At 53.6% G+C, this 14,932-nt stretch overlaps 1 protein-coding gene across 4 annotated transcripts in view; it reads left to right on the forward strand.

Moving 5' to 3' along the window:
• The window catches only part of GTF2IRD1 (GTF2I repeat domain containing 1), a 63,053-nt gene that overhangs the window by 22,992 nt on the left and 25,129 nt on the right, over window positions 1-14,932 (forward strand). For all 4 annotated transcript variants that reach the window (XM_082068632.1, XM_082068635.1, XM_082068633.1 and 1 more), the window contains exons 3-10: window positions 491-632; window positions 3,913-4,059; window positions 7,756-7,939; window positions 9,008-9,300; window positions 9,696-9,785; window positions 10,636-10,719; window positions 11,809-11,992; window positions 13,129-13,154. In XM_082068632.1, coding sequence (XP_081924758.1) covers window positions 491-632; window positions 3,913-4,059; window positions 7,756-7,939; window positions 9,008-9,300; window positions 9,696-9,785; window positions 10,636-10,719; window positions 11,809-11,992; window positions 13,129-13,154 — 1,150 coding nt within the window. The remainder of the gene's footprint in view (window positions 1-490; window positions 633-3,912; window positions 4,060-7,755; window positions 7,940-9,007; window positions 9,301-9,695; window positions 9,786-10,635; window positions 10,720-11,808; window positions 11,993-13,128; window positions 13,155-14,932) is intronic.

Genomic DNA, 14,932 nt, shown 5'->3' on the forward strand with positions numbered 1-14,932 from the left:
AAGATGCTGAAGGGAGTGGAGCATCTCCCATGTGAGGAAAGGCTGAGGGAGCTGGGGCTCTGGAGCTGGACAAGAGGACACTGAGGGGGGACTCATTCATGGGGATCAATATGGAAAGGGGGAGTGTCAGGAGGATGGAGCCAGGCTCTTCTTAGTGACAACCAGTGACAGGACAACGGGTAATGGGTTCAAACTGGAACACAGGAGGTTCCACTTAAAGATGAGAAGAAACTTCTTCCTGGTGAGGGTGCCAGAGCCTGGCCCAAGCTGCCCAGGGGGGTTATGGAGTCTCCTTCTCTGCAGACATTCCAACCCGCCTGGACACCTTCCTGTGTAACCTCATCTGGGTGTTCCTGCTCCATGGGGGGATTGCACTGGATGAGCTTTCCAGGGCCCTTCCAATCCCTGGCATTCTGTGATTCTGTGTGAATGGCAGGGTTGCCAAGCGGGGCTGCTCCCGCGGCCGCCCTGACCTGCTGCCTCCCCGCAGTGCTCAGCACTCTCCAAGCTGAACGCAGAGGTCGCCTGCATTGCCGTGCACGAGGAGAATGCCTTCGTGGTTGGCACCGAGAAGGGACGGGTCTTCCTCAGCGCCCGCAAGGAGCTGCAAGCCGACTTCCAGAAGTTCTGCAGTGAGTATGGAGCGATGGAGAAAGCGGGTGGGAACTGTGGCTGGAGGCACCGCGCACCCCAGCGCTCCACTCCGAAAGCAGCCCCGGGGTGGCACAGGGCTGGGTGGCTGCACGGGCAGTGAGGCTGGTGAGGGGCTGGAGCACAAGTGTGATGGGAGCGGCTGAGGGACCTGGGGGGTTCAGCTGGAGAACAGGAGCTGAGGGGAGACCTTCTGATCTCTGAACTGCCTGAAAGGAGCTTGGAGCCAGGGGGGTCGGGCTCTGCTCCCCAGGAACAAGCGCCAGGAGCAGAGGAAACGGCCTCAAGTTGCGCCAGGGGAGGGTGAGGTTGGATGTGGGGAACAATTTCTTCCCCAAAGGGCTGTGGGGCATTGGAACAGGCTGCCCAGGGCAGTGCTGGAGTCACCATCCCTGGAGGGTTGGACAGATGGAGATGAGGTTCTCAGGACATGGGGCAGTGCCAGGGGTGGGTTGTGGTTGGACTTGATGATCTTGAGGGTCTTTTCCAACCAAAATGATTCTATGACCCTGTTGGCTGGTCCCCTGGCACTGTTGGTCTTCAGTGCTGGTGTGCTGGAGTGCTTTTTGATGACTTTTAGCAAAAGCAGTTTGTTCTAATGATGCCCCAGGAGCAGAGAGGCTTTCTTGGGCCAAGGCTTTTTTCCTGGTTTTGAGAAGACAGGGATGAATTTGAGAGCTGGGAGTGTTGTTTTTGAGGGGCTAACAGTGGTGAAAGGTTGACTTGAGCAAGACCCGTGGTCCCTCCCGTCTCAGATTGGGGTCACCAGATATTGCAGGGGTGTGTGTGACTGGCACAGGGAGGCCAGCACCCAGCCCTCTTTGCCAGCTCTGTGGCCCTACCAGCTCCCAAAAAATAGCCTGCAAGCTGAGAGGAAAGTGGGAATCGTGCTGCAAGCAGGGACCTGTGTTTCTTATCATAGAACCCTTTGGGTTGAAGGGACCTTCACAGCTCATCCAGTGGCCCCCCTGCCATGAGCAGGGACATCTTCACCAGCTCAGGTTGCTCAGAGCCCCGTCCAGCCTGGCCTGGGATGTCTCCAGGGATGGTTCAGCCACCACCTCTCTGGCCAACCTGGGCCAGGCTCTCACCACCCTCAGTGTAAAATGAGGCACTGAATGGCATCAGCCCTGGCACACCAACTGCTGCTTTCCCTGCTCCATGCAGGATCCAGGATGGGCTCTGGCTTTGGTGGTGCTGGGGACCCCAGAGCCAGGGGGACCCCAGACCCTCTCACACAAGCTGCTCACAGTGGGATGTCAGTGGAGAGAAATGACTCGGCTGTGTGTGCACACGTGGTGTTGACGGAAACCATATTGGTACTTAATCCGCTGGAGATCTGGCTCAGGAAGGGCTCGCTCCACTGCAAACATTAGCACCGTGAAGCTGCCAGGGTCGCTGTCTGCTCGGGCGAGTCGGCGCACGTGTGCGTGCTGAGCCGGCGCGGCCGCGCGGGAGCAGCTCCCTGCCGGCCCCGCTCTGCCGCTCGTCCTGCCCGCCGCCTCCAGCACACCCTGCGCACCCGGGAGAGCCGCTGTCACTTATCTTCTGCGTTGGTGCATCGTGTTTTGCAGGACAGGAGGCATTTTGGGGATGTTCCCTGCATTTGCAGGTGGCTCTGCCTCCCCTCCCACTGCCCACAAGGGGCAGGGAGGTGCCCCAGGGTGGCCAACGGGACAGAGCTGTCTCTTATCTACTAAATGCCAACTGTGTCTCCCTAGAGCTCACAATATTTAATGACCTTCTGCAAATGTCACTTTTAGAAATATATATACATATATCCTAGCTGGTGACCTACCACTGTGCTGGGGCAAGGCGTTCGGCTTTAGGTTGCAATTCCCCTCTCCTTCGGTTTCGTTTACACTTTTGCAAAATGAAATGGTCACGTCTGGTTGAAAGCACAAAACGATGGGGTTCGGGCGAAGCGGCTGATGCTGGAGACAGGGTGAAACGTGATAACTCTGTCTTGAATTATAAATGGCCCAGGCTCAACTCTGCTCCATAAAGCTCTTACAACTGGCACGCAGTGGAAAGCATCCCTGGAAGTGCCTCTGATTTATGGGCTAGCTGCCCCCTTCGAAAGGATCGGAAATAATCTAAAGCAGACATCGCTGAGAGATGTAAGAAGCCTCTTATCTCTCTGGGTGTGCAGACCTCGCTTGAACGCGCTCCTTTATCTGCACCTCTGGCTCAGCCTTCCCTGGTGCACAGGGGGAGCTGGACAGTGATCAGGATTAATGTCAACGGAGCAGAGTGAGCGCCCGGCCTGGGGGGAGAGTCAGTTGGTGTGGATGTATTTCATCACCATGGTAAAACACCCAAAAAGTTCTCCAGAGCCTGTTTCCATGTGCCGTGGGGGGCATTCAGAGCTTGCCAGGGGTTGCGCAGTGTTGGGTCCCGTCCCCTTCCCTGTGGCTGGTTGTGTGGGGACCCTTGGGTGGCTCTTGCCCCCATCCCAGTGACGTCCCAGCCACGGGCTGTTTCCACGGGAGGGATCCACGAGCTCCTCCTTGAGCAGCATCCAGGGCCCATCGCCAGCAGGAGCCTGTTGAGGATGCTGAAAGAATTAGTCCTTCACCACCGAAAATCCCTTGCGAATCGCTTCGGATAGAACGGCAATAATGCACTTGTAGTGTTTAATTTTCTGTGCGTTTAGAGATGGAAGGAAGTCGTTGCCGAAGATATGCTTTATTTGAGGTTTAATGGGGGAAATTAGCAGGAAATAGCTGGTATTACCAAGCTACGTGACGCTGAAGGGTAAAAAAGCCTCCAAGAAAGGCGGATTTTCTTTTCCTGAGAGATTGGAGGCTAAGCAGATTGAAACCAGAGAAAAGAAATGCGCTGCCCAATTAATCACAACAGTTTTAGTGCAGCTGAGCGGGTAAAACTGGGGAAGGGGGGGCACACGCGGATTGACCAAACCCTGCTCACAGCGGCACTGCTGGCACCGCTGCCGGTACCTTTCCCTGCACACCGGGGCTACCATGGGCACATCCGAACTGGGGCTGGGATGAGTGGGAGACGTGGGGCACCCACCTGCCTGCCCAGAGGACTTTGCTGATGCCGTGGGGGTAGCGAGGGGCCCGGCACACACAGGACCCTATCTTGCGTGGGCTTGGGGGGCAGAGATGACTGTCTGAAGTTGGCGTAACCCAGCTGGTGGGTTCGATCACTTCACAGCCACTTGAAAGTGCATGTGGCGTTGCCCATGAACCCTCTTCTCACCACAGCATCTCCCGTTTTCTCCTCTCCCCACCGCAGGAATCCAGCAGAGGAAGGAGCAGGACGTGGAGGCGCAGAAGAAGGCAAAGGAGTGCGGGCGAAGCGTGCTCAGGGTCTCCCCGGACCAGGGATCAGACGTGTACCTCCTCAGGAAGATGGTAGAGGAAGTGTTTGATGTGCTTTATAGTAAGAACCTTCACGCTTCCATTTGGGGATTTGGATTGCCACTGAGGCTTGCTGAGCTGCCCGGTGCCACCCACGGACGTGGCTTTTGTCCCCAGCGAGGTAGCAGGCGCCTGGCAGGGGCGGGACGTGCTCCTGCATAGGGTTTGTGTTCTGTTGAGATGAGATCCAGCTGCTGCTTCTTCACTTCCCAGTGTCCCAAACTGGGGAAATAATCTCCTTGTGCTGGGGGCAGCATCCTCTGTGCCCCCAGCCAGGGGAAGGCTCTGCCATGCCCTGAGTGTGATTTTCAAGCACACCTTTGTCCCTGATGTCACGTCTACAACACCTCTTTCACAAGCGCTGTGTCAGGGCTCTGCAGAGACTCTCTCGCCCCTTTCCCTGGCAAGTCTATTTAAAAGGAAAAAAGATGATTTTTCTAGCAGGCGGCCCCGCAGCTTCGACTCCGAGAGACAAGCTGGTGCCGTTCCAGCACATGCATCATCCCCGGCAATAAAGCTTCTGCAATTAAAATGTAGATGACCATATGGCTGTTGATATGTAACCCAGTGGGTTGCAGAGCTCCCTCTGAGCCCAATCTGCAGAGGCTCGAGCCGCAGCATTGCCTGTTTCTCGCTTGGGAGCTCCCTGCTGGAGCCCCCATGGAGTGGCTGGAGGTGACGGTCGTGCTACTGGCTTGTCCCCCGGCAGCACCTCTGGGGCTGTGTTGGCCTGGGTAGGAAAGCAAGGTCGGATTGGGAAAACGGGGTGGTGTTTTCCCCTGCGCTGCTCAGCGGGTTGCATTAGCCCAGCATGATGCTTTGGGGGAGTTCGTGCCGTGTGGCTGGACCAGCTGCACAACTGGGCATTTTGCTTTCCTGGGTGCAGCTCCACGTCACCATTTGAGATTTGGAGTGAGCTACCCACTCCTGCTGGGGCTGTGTGGGTCTCCTTGAGCCTGAAGTGCAACTGTTGCCCCTGTTTATGTGCTGGGTTTGGGAACAGGCTCTCCCACCACAGTGGGAAGGGGATAATGGGTTCCCCCACCAACTGCCCTGGGCTTGTGCGCAGTGTTTGCTGTTGCCGGCTGTGGTTCCACTCTCGCCTTGCCAGCACCTGCTTCACAGAAAGGGGAGATGGCAGCCCTTCCTCTGGGGATGGACAGTCACTGAGGTTTTCTGAAACCACGTAAAGGATTTGGAGGTGATATTCCCATTAGCAGGGGTAATAAAATCCTCTTGCTGCCTCCAAAAGGCTTGGCCCAAGCAGGAAGGAAGGGGCAATGCAGAAGAGCCAAGGGAACAGGATGCGGAGGGTGTTTTGTCGCTGGTTGGATCCCGTTCTGAGCTGCGGGTCTCATCCTGCTACTGGGAGAACGCCAGGCTCTATGGGCCTCTTGGGAATATGGGAATTATCCATGTATGACATACCATAAATATATAAGAACGCTTGACGAGGGTGCATCTGCGTGAGGATGTACAGACCAGGTGACCCACGCCGTGGGATGAGTTTGGTGATGCTCTTCACCTTCTTGTGTGTGTGGACACTCTGGCCAGGTCCCCAGCCCATGGTGGGGCATGGTGGTGACATCATGGCAGTGGCAGGAGGAGGTTGGGCATCCCTGGGCGGTGGTTTTGGCCTGGCATTGGGTGTCGTTCCAGCTTTGGATGTAATTCTGGCTTTGACTTTAATTCTGCCTTTGTGGCATATTCAGTAGGACCAGCTGTTTCCATCCTTGAGCCACTGGATGGGGAAACCCACTGGGCAGATGCTCCCTCCTAGTGGGAAGAGCCTCTCCTGGAGGAACGGGCAGAAATACCGCAGGAGATAGTGGATGTCCCAGGGTGATTCTGTTTCCAACACCAAGACAAGTATCAGAAATTAGCAGTTATCTTTCTTCTGTGTTTCGGGGGGGTTTTTTGTCCTTTCAGTCGCTTCCCATCAACAGGGACTGGAAAGAAAAAAATGGTAGAAAATACTCAGTCAAAAAGATCGCGTATTCCCTCCAGAGCCGGGTAATCTCCACACCAACAGGATGACTGATTACCGCCAGCTTCTATTAAACAGGCATTAATGATGATTATTGTCTCTCTTTAGCTAAACCGTGAGCCTCTGCATGGCAGCACGAGGCTTGGTGAAGGTCACTTTGGCAGTAACACGTTCCCCATAAAAATACGTTCAGGGAGTTACTGAGCGTTGGGTTGATAAGGAGCCACCGTGGGCATCGGGAGCTTCTCCTCATCATGAGGAGAGGTGATGGAGGGAGGTAAAAGCTGTGAGAACCGGTGCATCGGGGCCAGGAAACCGTCAGTACCCTCTGGACTTGCAGAAAGTGGTGGTGCGGTGCAAAGGTTTGGTTTGAAACTTCTGTTATTGGCTTAATTAAAACATTATCCATCCCGCCTATGAGGAACCTTGATGGTTCATGTAAGTCACACGTCGTTAGTTATCATAGTTATCACACGTTGCTTCAAAGAACATGTTGAAGAAATCACTTTTAATAAGGACTTGCTGACAGCGCCACAAGATTTCCGGGGTTTCTGTAAGACCTTTTTTTTTAAAGAAGAGAGAAAAAAGAAAATATTTTAAAGAAAATCAACAGTATAAAATCCTCCAGCTATTTAAAAGTCCCGTAATCTGCTCTGCCTGCCCCTCAGCCTGGAGACGAAGGTGCAGACACCTTGCTACGCAGCCAGATGTTCTGCATCTGGACGCCTCTTTGCCAGACAGGTCGCATTCCTGCACGGCTGTTTCTTCTGCTTCGTGCTTTCAGCACCAGGTTTATTGGTCGCAGTGACTTGGGTTGGTTTCCAAAGTAATTTTTCCACAGAGAGCAGCTCAAGGATTTGGGCCATTCCTTGAAACCATTCAGAGTGGGCTGATTTTCCAACAGTGTCTTGTCTGGAGACCATCCCAGGTTTAGGCTTTTTAGCTGGTTTAGAAAGATCTCTGTGTAGCTGCGATTTTTGCTGGTTGTATTTTGCTGCCAGGGAAGGGAAAAGAGTTTGCTCCCAATTCCTGGGGTAGATTTTGGTCTCGGAGGTACAACGGAGCCAGCCCCATGTGGTGGGGACACGGGGGGACTCTGTGCCCATCATCAAGGGGAGCGGGTGAGATTTCTGGGCTGCTGGAGGAGGTCGTGCAGTCAAATGTGTCCGTGTTCCTGCTGCCTGCGAATGGTGGGATGGAGGGAGCCTGTTGTTGGTTTGGTTTTTATTCTTGTCTTCCAAAGTGTATCGAGGCTACCTGACAGCACCAGCAATCAAAGTACTTTACATTCTTCCAGGAGGTAAAATAAGAAAATCAGCTGAAAATAAGGTTCCCAAAATATCTCAGTAAACCTGATAAAAATCAGCGTGAGCCCTTCAGCCTCCTCCGTCAGCCCTCGGCTCCCTCCCCACTTGCCGGTGGCCACATCCCTCGCTGGCACGTGTCTGGGCATCCTGGGGGTGGGCTTGTGCCAAGTGACCCCAACCAAGCATTTTACCTTGCAACCCAAAAGATGAGGCATCTGCTTATTGGCTTTTGTGAGCTTTATATTAATTAGCGCTTAGAAAGAGCTTGCAAGTCCTTGCGTGCCAAGTGCCGAGGTAGAATGCAGTTATCTTCTCATAATGTCTCCACCGGGATGTCTTGCTTTGGCGTTTGCTCCTCCAGCCTGGCTCAGCCACGCTGGGGGTGCGGGGTGTCGGTCGGTGTGTAACTCTGCCCCCTCCCCAGGTGAAGCCGTGGGGAAGAGCAGCGTGGTCCCTTTGCCATACGAGAGGTTCCTGAAGGAGCCGGGCTCACTGGCGGTGGCCGGCTTGCCTGAGGGGATCAGCTTTAAGAAACCCATGGAGTACGATGTGAAGTCCCTGATGGCCATCTTAGAGCACAGCCACAGCATCCGCTTCAGGCTAAAAAGGTAATTCTGGGGTTCCCCGAAGGGGCAGGAGGGCAGTGAGCCCTCGGGATGGTGGCTCCTGTAACGCCAGTGAGTGACAAAGATTTTGCATGGAGGAGACAGGAGGGTCTCCCCCGTGTCCCAGCTTCTCCCCTAGACCCAGAAACCTGGATCCCACCATGCCAAACCCAGCCTTGCATGGAGGTTCATTGGTGTCAGGTAGCTTGAGACCATTTCGGACTCATTCCTATAATAATTGCATGTAAACGTGCACATTAACCACATCGTGTCGCCGCCAAAATTTCCACTGCGGCTAGCTAAGTGCTTTCTGGTCTCCAGAGAGATTTCCAGTGTAAACGCTGCGAGCTTCTTCCCAGGCTGAAATGGGATTTTAACGGCAGACAAGGAGGGAGGGGAGGCGGGAGACAACGGCGAGGCGACCTCCCCATCTTGGCCACATTTTGGCCAGGGGCTCTGCGGTTTTGGTGCAATTCCTTTGCGTTTGCCCGGCTGGCGGCTCCTCAGATCTGTTCAGAGAAGTGCTGAGCGCTACCAGATACCTGCTCTGAAGGCTCGGTGCTTCTGGAAAATCAGGCTGAGACAGCTAAAAGTAGGACACCCAGAACTGGAGCTGTCTGTGAGCTCGTGGCCGCCTGTCTCGTGAGAAGCGTGTGGGCTTCCTCGGTCTGAAGCTCATCCCTGGGCTGACGGGTCCCTGTTGGACGTGCCGTGGGTCCTGGCGCTGGCACAGGCAGGGCAGTCCGGTGGTTACGGTCACACAAATTGTTTTACTCTTTAAACACACCGAGCTCGGTGGCTTTGCCCCAGCTAATATAAACACTTTGAACTACTATAATACCAACCGGTTCCACTTAAAGAAGACAAAAATGGTGCAGGCACTCGAAGAAGCTGGCGGAGGTTAGGTGATGGCTGTAATTTCTGGAACAAGGGCCTGGCAGTGCAGCGTGTCCCCCAGTCCTGGGCACGGCTGTCCTTCTCCCTCCACATCCTTGCTTGTCCTGGCTTAGCAGAGCCACAGCACCAAAGCAACCTGTTTTTTTCTTCCTTTTCTCCCTCCTTTCCCCTCAGGCCGGCGGACGAGCCCAGCCGAGAGCCGAACCCCAGCGCCGAGCTGACTTGTACCTCCCTCGCCCCCAAGGGCGGCCGGGACTCTGGTGCCAATGGCCCCATGGCCAAACCCTCTGGCCAGGACCCCCCCTCCGCCGTCACCAGCTTCTTATACGGTGTCTCACTGCCGACCCAGATGGCCGTCGACCTAAAGCAAGAGGTGTCCGGGCCGAAGGCGGCCGGCGAGGTGCTGCTGCCCCGGCCGGCGGGAGAGCTGAAGGTGCCTTCCTCACAGGAGTACAGCGACTGCTGTGGTAATAGCCTGGAGTTTGCTCTCAGACGAGGGCCTGGGCAAAGCCCACCCCCCCCCGGCACTGACAGGGGACAGGCCGGGGTGTTCTGGCGGTCCTTGGATGAAAATTGGTGCAAGGCTTGGCCTGTATGGAGAGGAGCGGATCCCCCGCCATTTTGTGTTGCCCTGGCCCTTCCCCTCCATTTCTGCCCTGACACACCAAGTGCTGCACCCCGAGGCTGGAGGGGCAGCTGGGGGACAGTGGGGACTTGGCCTGGCCAGGACCATGCTGGGTTGTCACAGGTTAGGGGACACAGAGGAGAGCTGATGGGGTCAGTGTCACTGGCAGGGACAGCACCCGGGGGCTTGTTCGGGTGCTCTCATCAGCCCTTTCTCCTTGTCTCCCCTCTTGTCCAGGACAGAAATCGTCAGTCTCCGGAGGTCCCCTCATCCAGAATGTGCACTCGTCCAAGCGCATCCTCTTCTCCATTGTCCACGACAAGACAGGTCCGTGTCCCATTTTGCCGTTGGAGGTGGCCAGCAGCCACCTCTTGGGGAGAGGTTTCCCCCCGGCTCCATCTCTCTGTGCTCTACTGAGGGATTTATACCCTTTACTTGCTGCAACAGCTCGGTGTCACAGCTTCGTCCCCACTCGGGTGTCCCTGCCGTCCCCATGATGCTCAGTCCTTAAGCAATGCCAGCCGGCTGGAAAATCCCGTCCCCGCTTCGTGCCCAGGGAACCGAGGCACGGCTGTGGGTGAGGCCGTTCACCTGAGCTGCAAACAGCAAATACCTGCCAAAACTTGGCGTTATTTCAAAGTAACTGAAACCCACTAACCCCGGCGTGATTCTGCAGTGGTGCCTGGGGGGATCAGCAGTGGGGAGGAGACTCTGCCATTTCCCCACCTCCACCCCACCCAAGGGATATGCAACCTGAAATTCTGACGTGTTTACATCAAAACCCTCGCCTGCCCGTGTTAAAAAATATGGGTGGGAAAGCTGGGAAAGAAAAGGAGGTGAAAAAGCTCCTCTGCGAAATGGCCATGCCTTTCAAAGGTTCATTTCAGGTTGAGTTTGCTCTGTCCCGGAGGGTCTTTCATTTCAGGGTTGAGAAGTTTTATGGGGTCATTTCTTAAGGATCTGCTTTGCACATGCAGGGCTGCAGAGGAGGGTGCTTGGCCTGGGGAAGCCGGACCTTATCTGCCAGCCCGGCAAAATCCACTCGGGAAAAGGGAAATCATTATTTTTGAAGCAGCAAAGTCTTGTTCCTGCTTCCCAGTGCTTCGCACCAGAAAAGTGCATCTGCTGTGTATGAACCATATGGAAGTTCCTTATTTCTTATATTTTGTTTTGATAGATAAGTGGGACAGTTTTATAAAAGAAACTGAAGATATCAACACCCTTAGGGAGTGCGTGCAAATTCTGTTTAACAGCAGATATGGTGAGTAGGAGTTAATATCCCATTATGCATCTGCAGCGCTTGTGGTTTGCATATCATTATATAGCAATCATTTTTGTTCCCTAACACAGCAGCAGAAGCCATATGCTAGAGCTCCCTTCTCTTCCTAACACATTTAGCCCAGCAGCTCCCAGTCTCTGAGTGTCTGCTGAAGGTTATGTCAATATTTCCATTTGGAGCCCCCGCCGCCGTCGAGGAATTTATAACTGGGCTGTAAACCAGCCCCGGTTGGAAGCGTGGAACACTGGGTCGGAGCACCCGGGCACCGCCGGCGCTGGGGGCGAGGGGGATTTAAATTAATATGGCAGGAAAAAAGAAGGTTTTCATTATTGCAGCTGCTTTTTTTTCCGCTCGCACGGCTTACAGGTGTCGTCGGTGCTCCCCTTGCCACAGGCAGTGCTCTTTGGTTAGTTGCTGGGCGTTTGGGCAGCTGTAAGCTCAGGAAATTGCTTGGGAATGGGCAGATGGGCTGGAGGTTGTTGCCTGAACCATCCTCATCAGGCTGTGGAATCCATGAGTTATAGACGGGCTATAGATACGTGCTACATCACTCGTGAGTTATAGATGGGCTATAGATACGTGCTACATCACTCGTGAGTTATAGATGGGTTATAGATATGTGTTACATCACTCATGAATGGGCTATAGATGAGCTCTGTAACTTATAGACTGTAATTCACTGTGCAACTCCTGAATTATATATGGGCTATAGGTGAGCTCTGTAGCTTATAATCTATATATGTGCTCTGCTACTCACAAGTTAAATAGCGACCTGCTGTGGTCTCGGGGAGGTTGGGGACGGCACGTGGGCCAGCTCGCCCCTGGTTTGAGCAATGCCGGGCATGTTTGGGGTTTGGAGGACACTGTCAGCTGTGTTTGCGGCTGCCTTGTCTCCACGTTGTCCCATCTCCCATGAGCGAGCTGCTCCCAGGGCTCATCTTGCGGGACAAGCAAAGGAGAATTGGGCAGGAGGCACTCGTTGTCCTTGGGTTGAAGCCTTTACACCTTCATTTTGTCATCTGTAAGAGGAAAAGCCCGTGTTTGAGTGCAAACCATGCATCCACCTTTCAGCTGAAGCCTTGGGGTTAGACCACATGGTCCCTGTCCCATACCGGAAAATTGCCTGCGACCCCGAGGCGGTGGAGATCATCGGCATCCCGGACAAAATACCCTTCAAAAGACCTTGCACCTACGGCGTCCCCAAGCTCAAGAGGATACTGGAGGAGAGGCACAACATCCATTTTGTCATCAAAAGGTGGGTGGCAAGGGCAACTGCACAGGCTCAAGGGGGCTTGAGGATTTAAGCTCTGTTCCCTCCATGCTTAGAAGGTTTATTTTGACACCTAAAACTCATTTTACCCATTTTTATGGAAAAGAGCTATAATTCTGCGCACCCCCCCCCCAACCTCTGTTTTCCATCTCTCTCTCCACTTTTTGCGAGGATGTGGCAGGGTTGGCCATACCACGGTCACCCCCAAGCCCCGCCACCCTGTTGTAAGTCCATGCAGACATTACCAGTGCCATCCTAAGCATTTTGGGTGGTATCGGGACCCCCTGATCACGACACGACTATCTCTAATGGCATTTGGTGTCTGGGAGGAGGAACATCCATATTGACACTGCACGGGGATTCCCCTCCACCTCGTTTTGCAGCATGGCTTATGGGCGTCCCGTATATAGGATGATGAGGATATATCGCCTGCGGGCAGGGCGTTGTGTCTTGGTGTCTGTATTTGCACTGGAGCAGGAGGAGCAGACGCTTTCCTGGTTATCTCTGCACCGTGCAACCCCTCTTTGCTTCCCTGTCAGGAAAATCTGCTTTATAATATATTTATTTATTCAATCCTTGCCTCTGTAGTACTCATGTTGTTCCTTTGCTAGAGGTGTGAAACTACAGCACAGTACCTTTGCATAGAAGCTGTGTGTGGCTCTAAAATACAATATGTGGGAGAAAGGTGACATCCCCCAGGGTATGTGTGCCACAGCAGGAGGGTGTAAATACTGCAGCTCTGTGCTGGTGGCATCTGCTTGATGATCTGTGTCGTGAAATGAAGGTCCAGCAACAGCTACTTCGGTCCCATCATCTCTTTTGGTAAAGCCAGCCTGTAGCAGCCTCATTTAATAAGTTAATTAAATGAAGAGAAAGGCTTATAAGCAGATTTAAAGGTGCTTTAGTTAAAGAGCATATGCTGTAAGATTGCTTGGTTGCACAACAGGCTAAAAGGCTTCTTTTTTTCTTTTTGGCTGAAAAATTCTTTCCCTTTTTTTTAGGGAATGAATAAAATCACTGTTTTGGCTTGCTTTAATGCTGTTCATTAATAAAACCGAAAATTCAGTCATTAGACGCACCTATTTCTAATCCCTTTCTTTTTTTTTGTCGTTTCCTCCTAGGATGTTTGACGAGAGGATTTTTACAGGTACGTTTGATTTATTGCCCACAAAATTGAAAGATTACCCAGAGAAGCAGAGTTGAAATAATGTCGCCTGTTAGCAGCAGAAGTGCAGGACACGTGCAATTACGCTCAGTGAGGAGAAGCCTCGGCTGTGCCCTGCACGCAGCTGTGCCGAGAGCGCCGTTGCCTGCGATCGGTGCAAGCACCGTGCGCCCTTTAAATCATGTTCTGAAGGTTTAAGTGAGAAATCCCCAGTGCGTGAGGCTGGGCTGGCTCCCTGCGCCAGGCTGAGCTGCAGCTCCAGGCAGCACATGGCATATTGCTGTGCTTTCAGGAGGAAGAAGAATCACCGCTGGGTTCCTCGCTGGTAAATTATTCCCTTTTTCTTTTTGGCTGGGAAGCGCTAGCGTCATCCAGCTGCTGTTTTTAAAAGAAAAACTTTATTTTTTTCTCAAGAAAATGATTTTTTAAGCTCTAACCCACCCCCAAGGGGTGGAGCACTGAACTGTGCCTTGGGATACTCGGATTTTGCTTGCGAATCCGCCGTGGTTGTGCAGTATGTGGGGGGAGGCATCGCACACGTCAGTACATCAGCTCAAGAGCCGCCGATGGAAGCGCCGTGCTACAAACTCGGGGTTCCACGGCGGGGTGGTGCAGGTGGAAATTAGGGGATGAGGAGGCAAAGCCAGCAGCACTGGGGCTGGTGGCAGCTCCCCCTCCCTGCCTGGTCCCTGCAGGGCTACCAGAAGCAAAACACATTAAACCGGGCTTTTTGTGATTCGCATCAGCACATCTGACTGTGCAAAAGCATCTGCTGAGTCAGGAGGTGCCATTTTTGCAAAGACACTATTTTCTGAGCGGAGCTGTATTTTAAGTTGGCGACTGCAAAATATCCCAAAGCTTCCCCATACAGTTTTGCTCACCCTTTAATTAAAATACCCACCACTGCTGGGAAACCTATTTTTTGCTTCTCCCCTGGGTAGCAGCTTCAGGCAGGCTCCGCTGCTGCAAGAACAAGATTTGGTCCATAGAAAGCACAAATTAAAAGGAGTCTTTTGGACTGTCGGTAGATAAATAGTGAGTTTAAGACTCCGTATTGCTGCTGGTCCCATTGCCAGAGCCCTGCCCTTCCTTGCAGGCTGGAGCAGAAAGGAAAAAGGCTTCGTGTTCCCATGGACAAGGTGTATTTTGGAAGGGTGGGGATGTCACGATGGCACTTTGAGACCAGCAAAGGGCCTTTGGCAGCAGCTATTTAGCAAGACCCCGACATGGTTTCTGCAGCCTCGCGGCGTAATTTCATTCCCTCCTTCCTCCAGCACTAATTCTTCAGCTTTTCGCTCACCTTCCCTGCCCAGTTTTCATCTCCTACCCTGCCTTCAGATCATTCTTTTCATCTCCAATGCCATTGCTGAGTCTTCGTTCCAGCTCCTTTCAGGTTGCTGAGGAACAGGGAAGGGCGAGGGGAGGTTTTTCATGGTGACAAGATGCTTTTGTCCCCCTCTGTGTGGCTGCAGTGGAGATTTCTCCTGCTGCACGTGGAGCCTGGAGCTGTAGGATGGGGCTGCCTGTGTCCCCGCTGTTCTGGGCTTTGCTGAGCTCCTGTCCTTTGCAGCACGTCCCCTCCCTTGGGACAGGGCTGGCCCCGCTCTGGGGCTCGCTTCTGCAGCACTGGGCCCCGGCCCCGGCCATACCTGGATTTCCCAACACAGTCCCCACCTCTTGACACCCTGTCCCGGCATCCAGCCCTTTCCGGAGATGCTCTGTCCCTGGCAGGGCTTCCCAGAACACACTTCATTACGCAG

This window comes from Streptopelia decaocto, assembly GCF_964273445.1.
Source record: "Streptopelia decaocto genome assembly, chromosome: 18".
NCBI classification, from domain to species: domain Eukaryota; kingdom Metazoa; phylum Chordata; class Aves; order Columbiformes; family Columbidae; genus Streptopelia; species Streptopelia decaocto.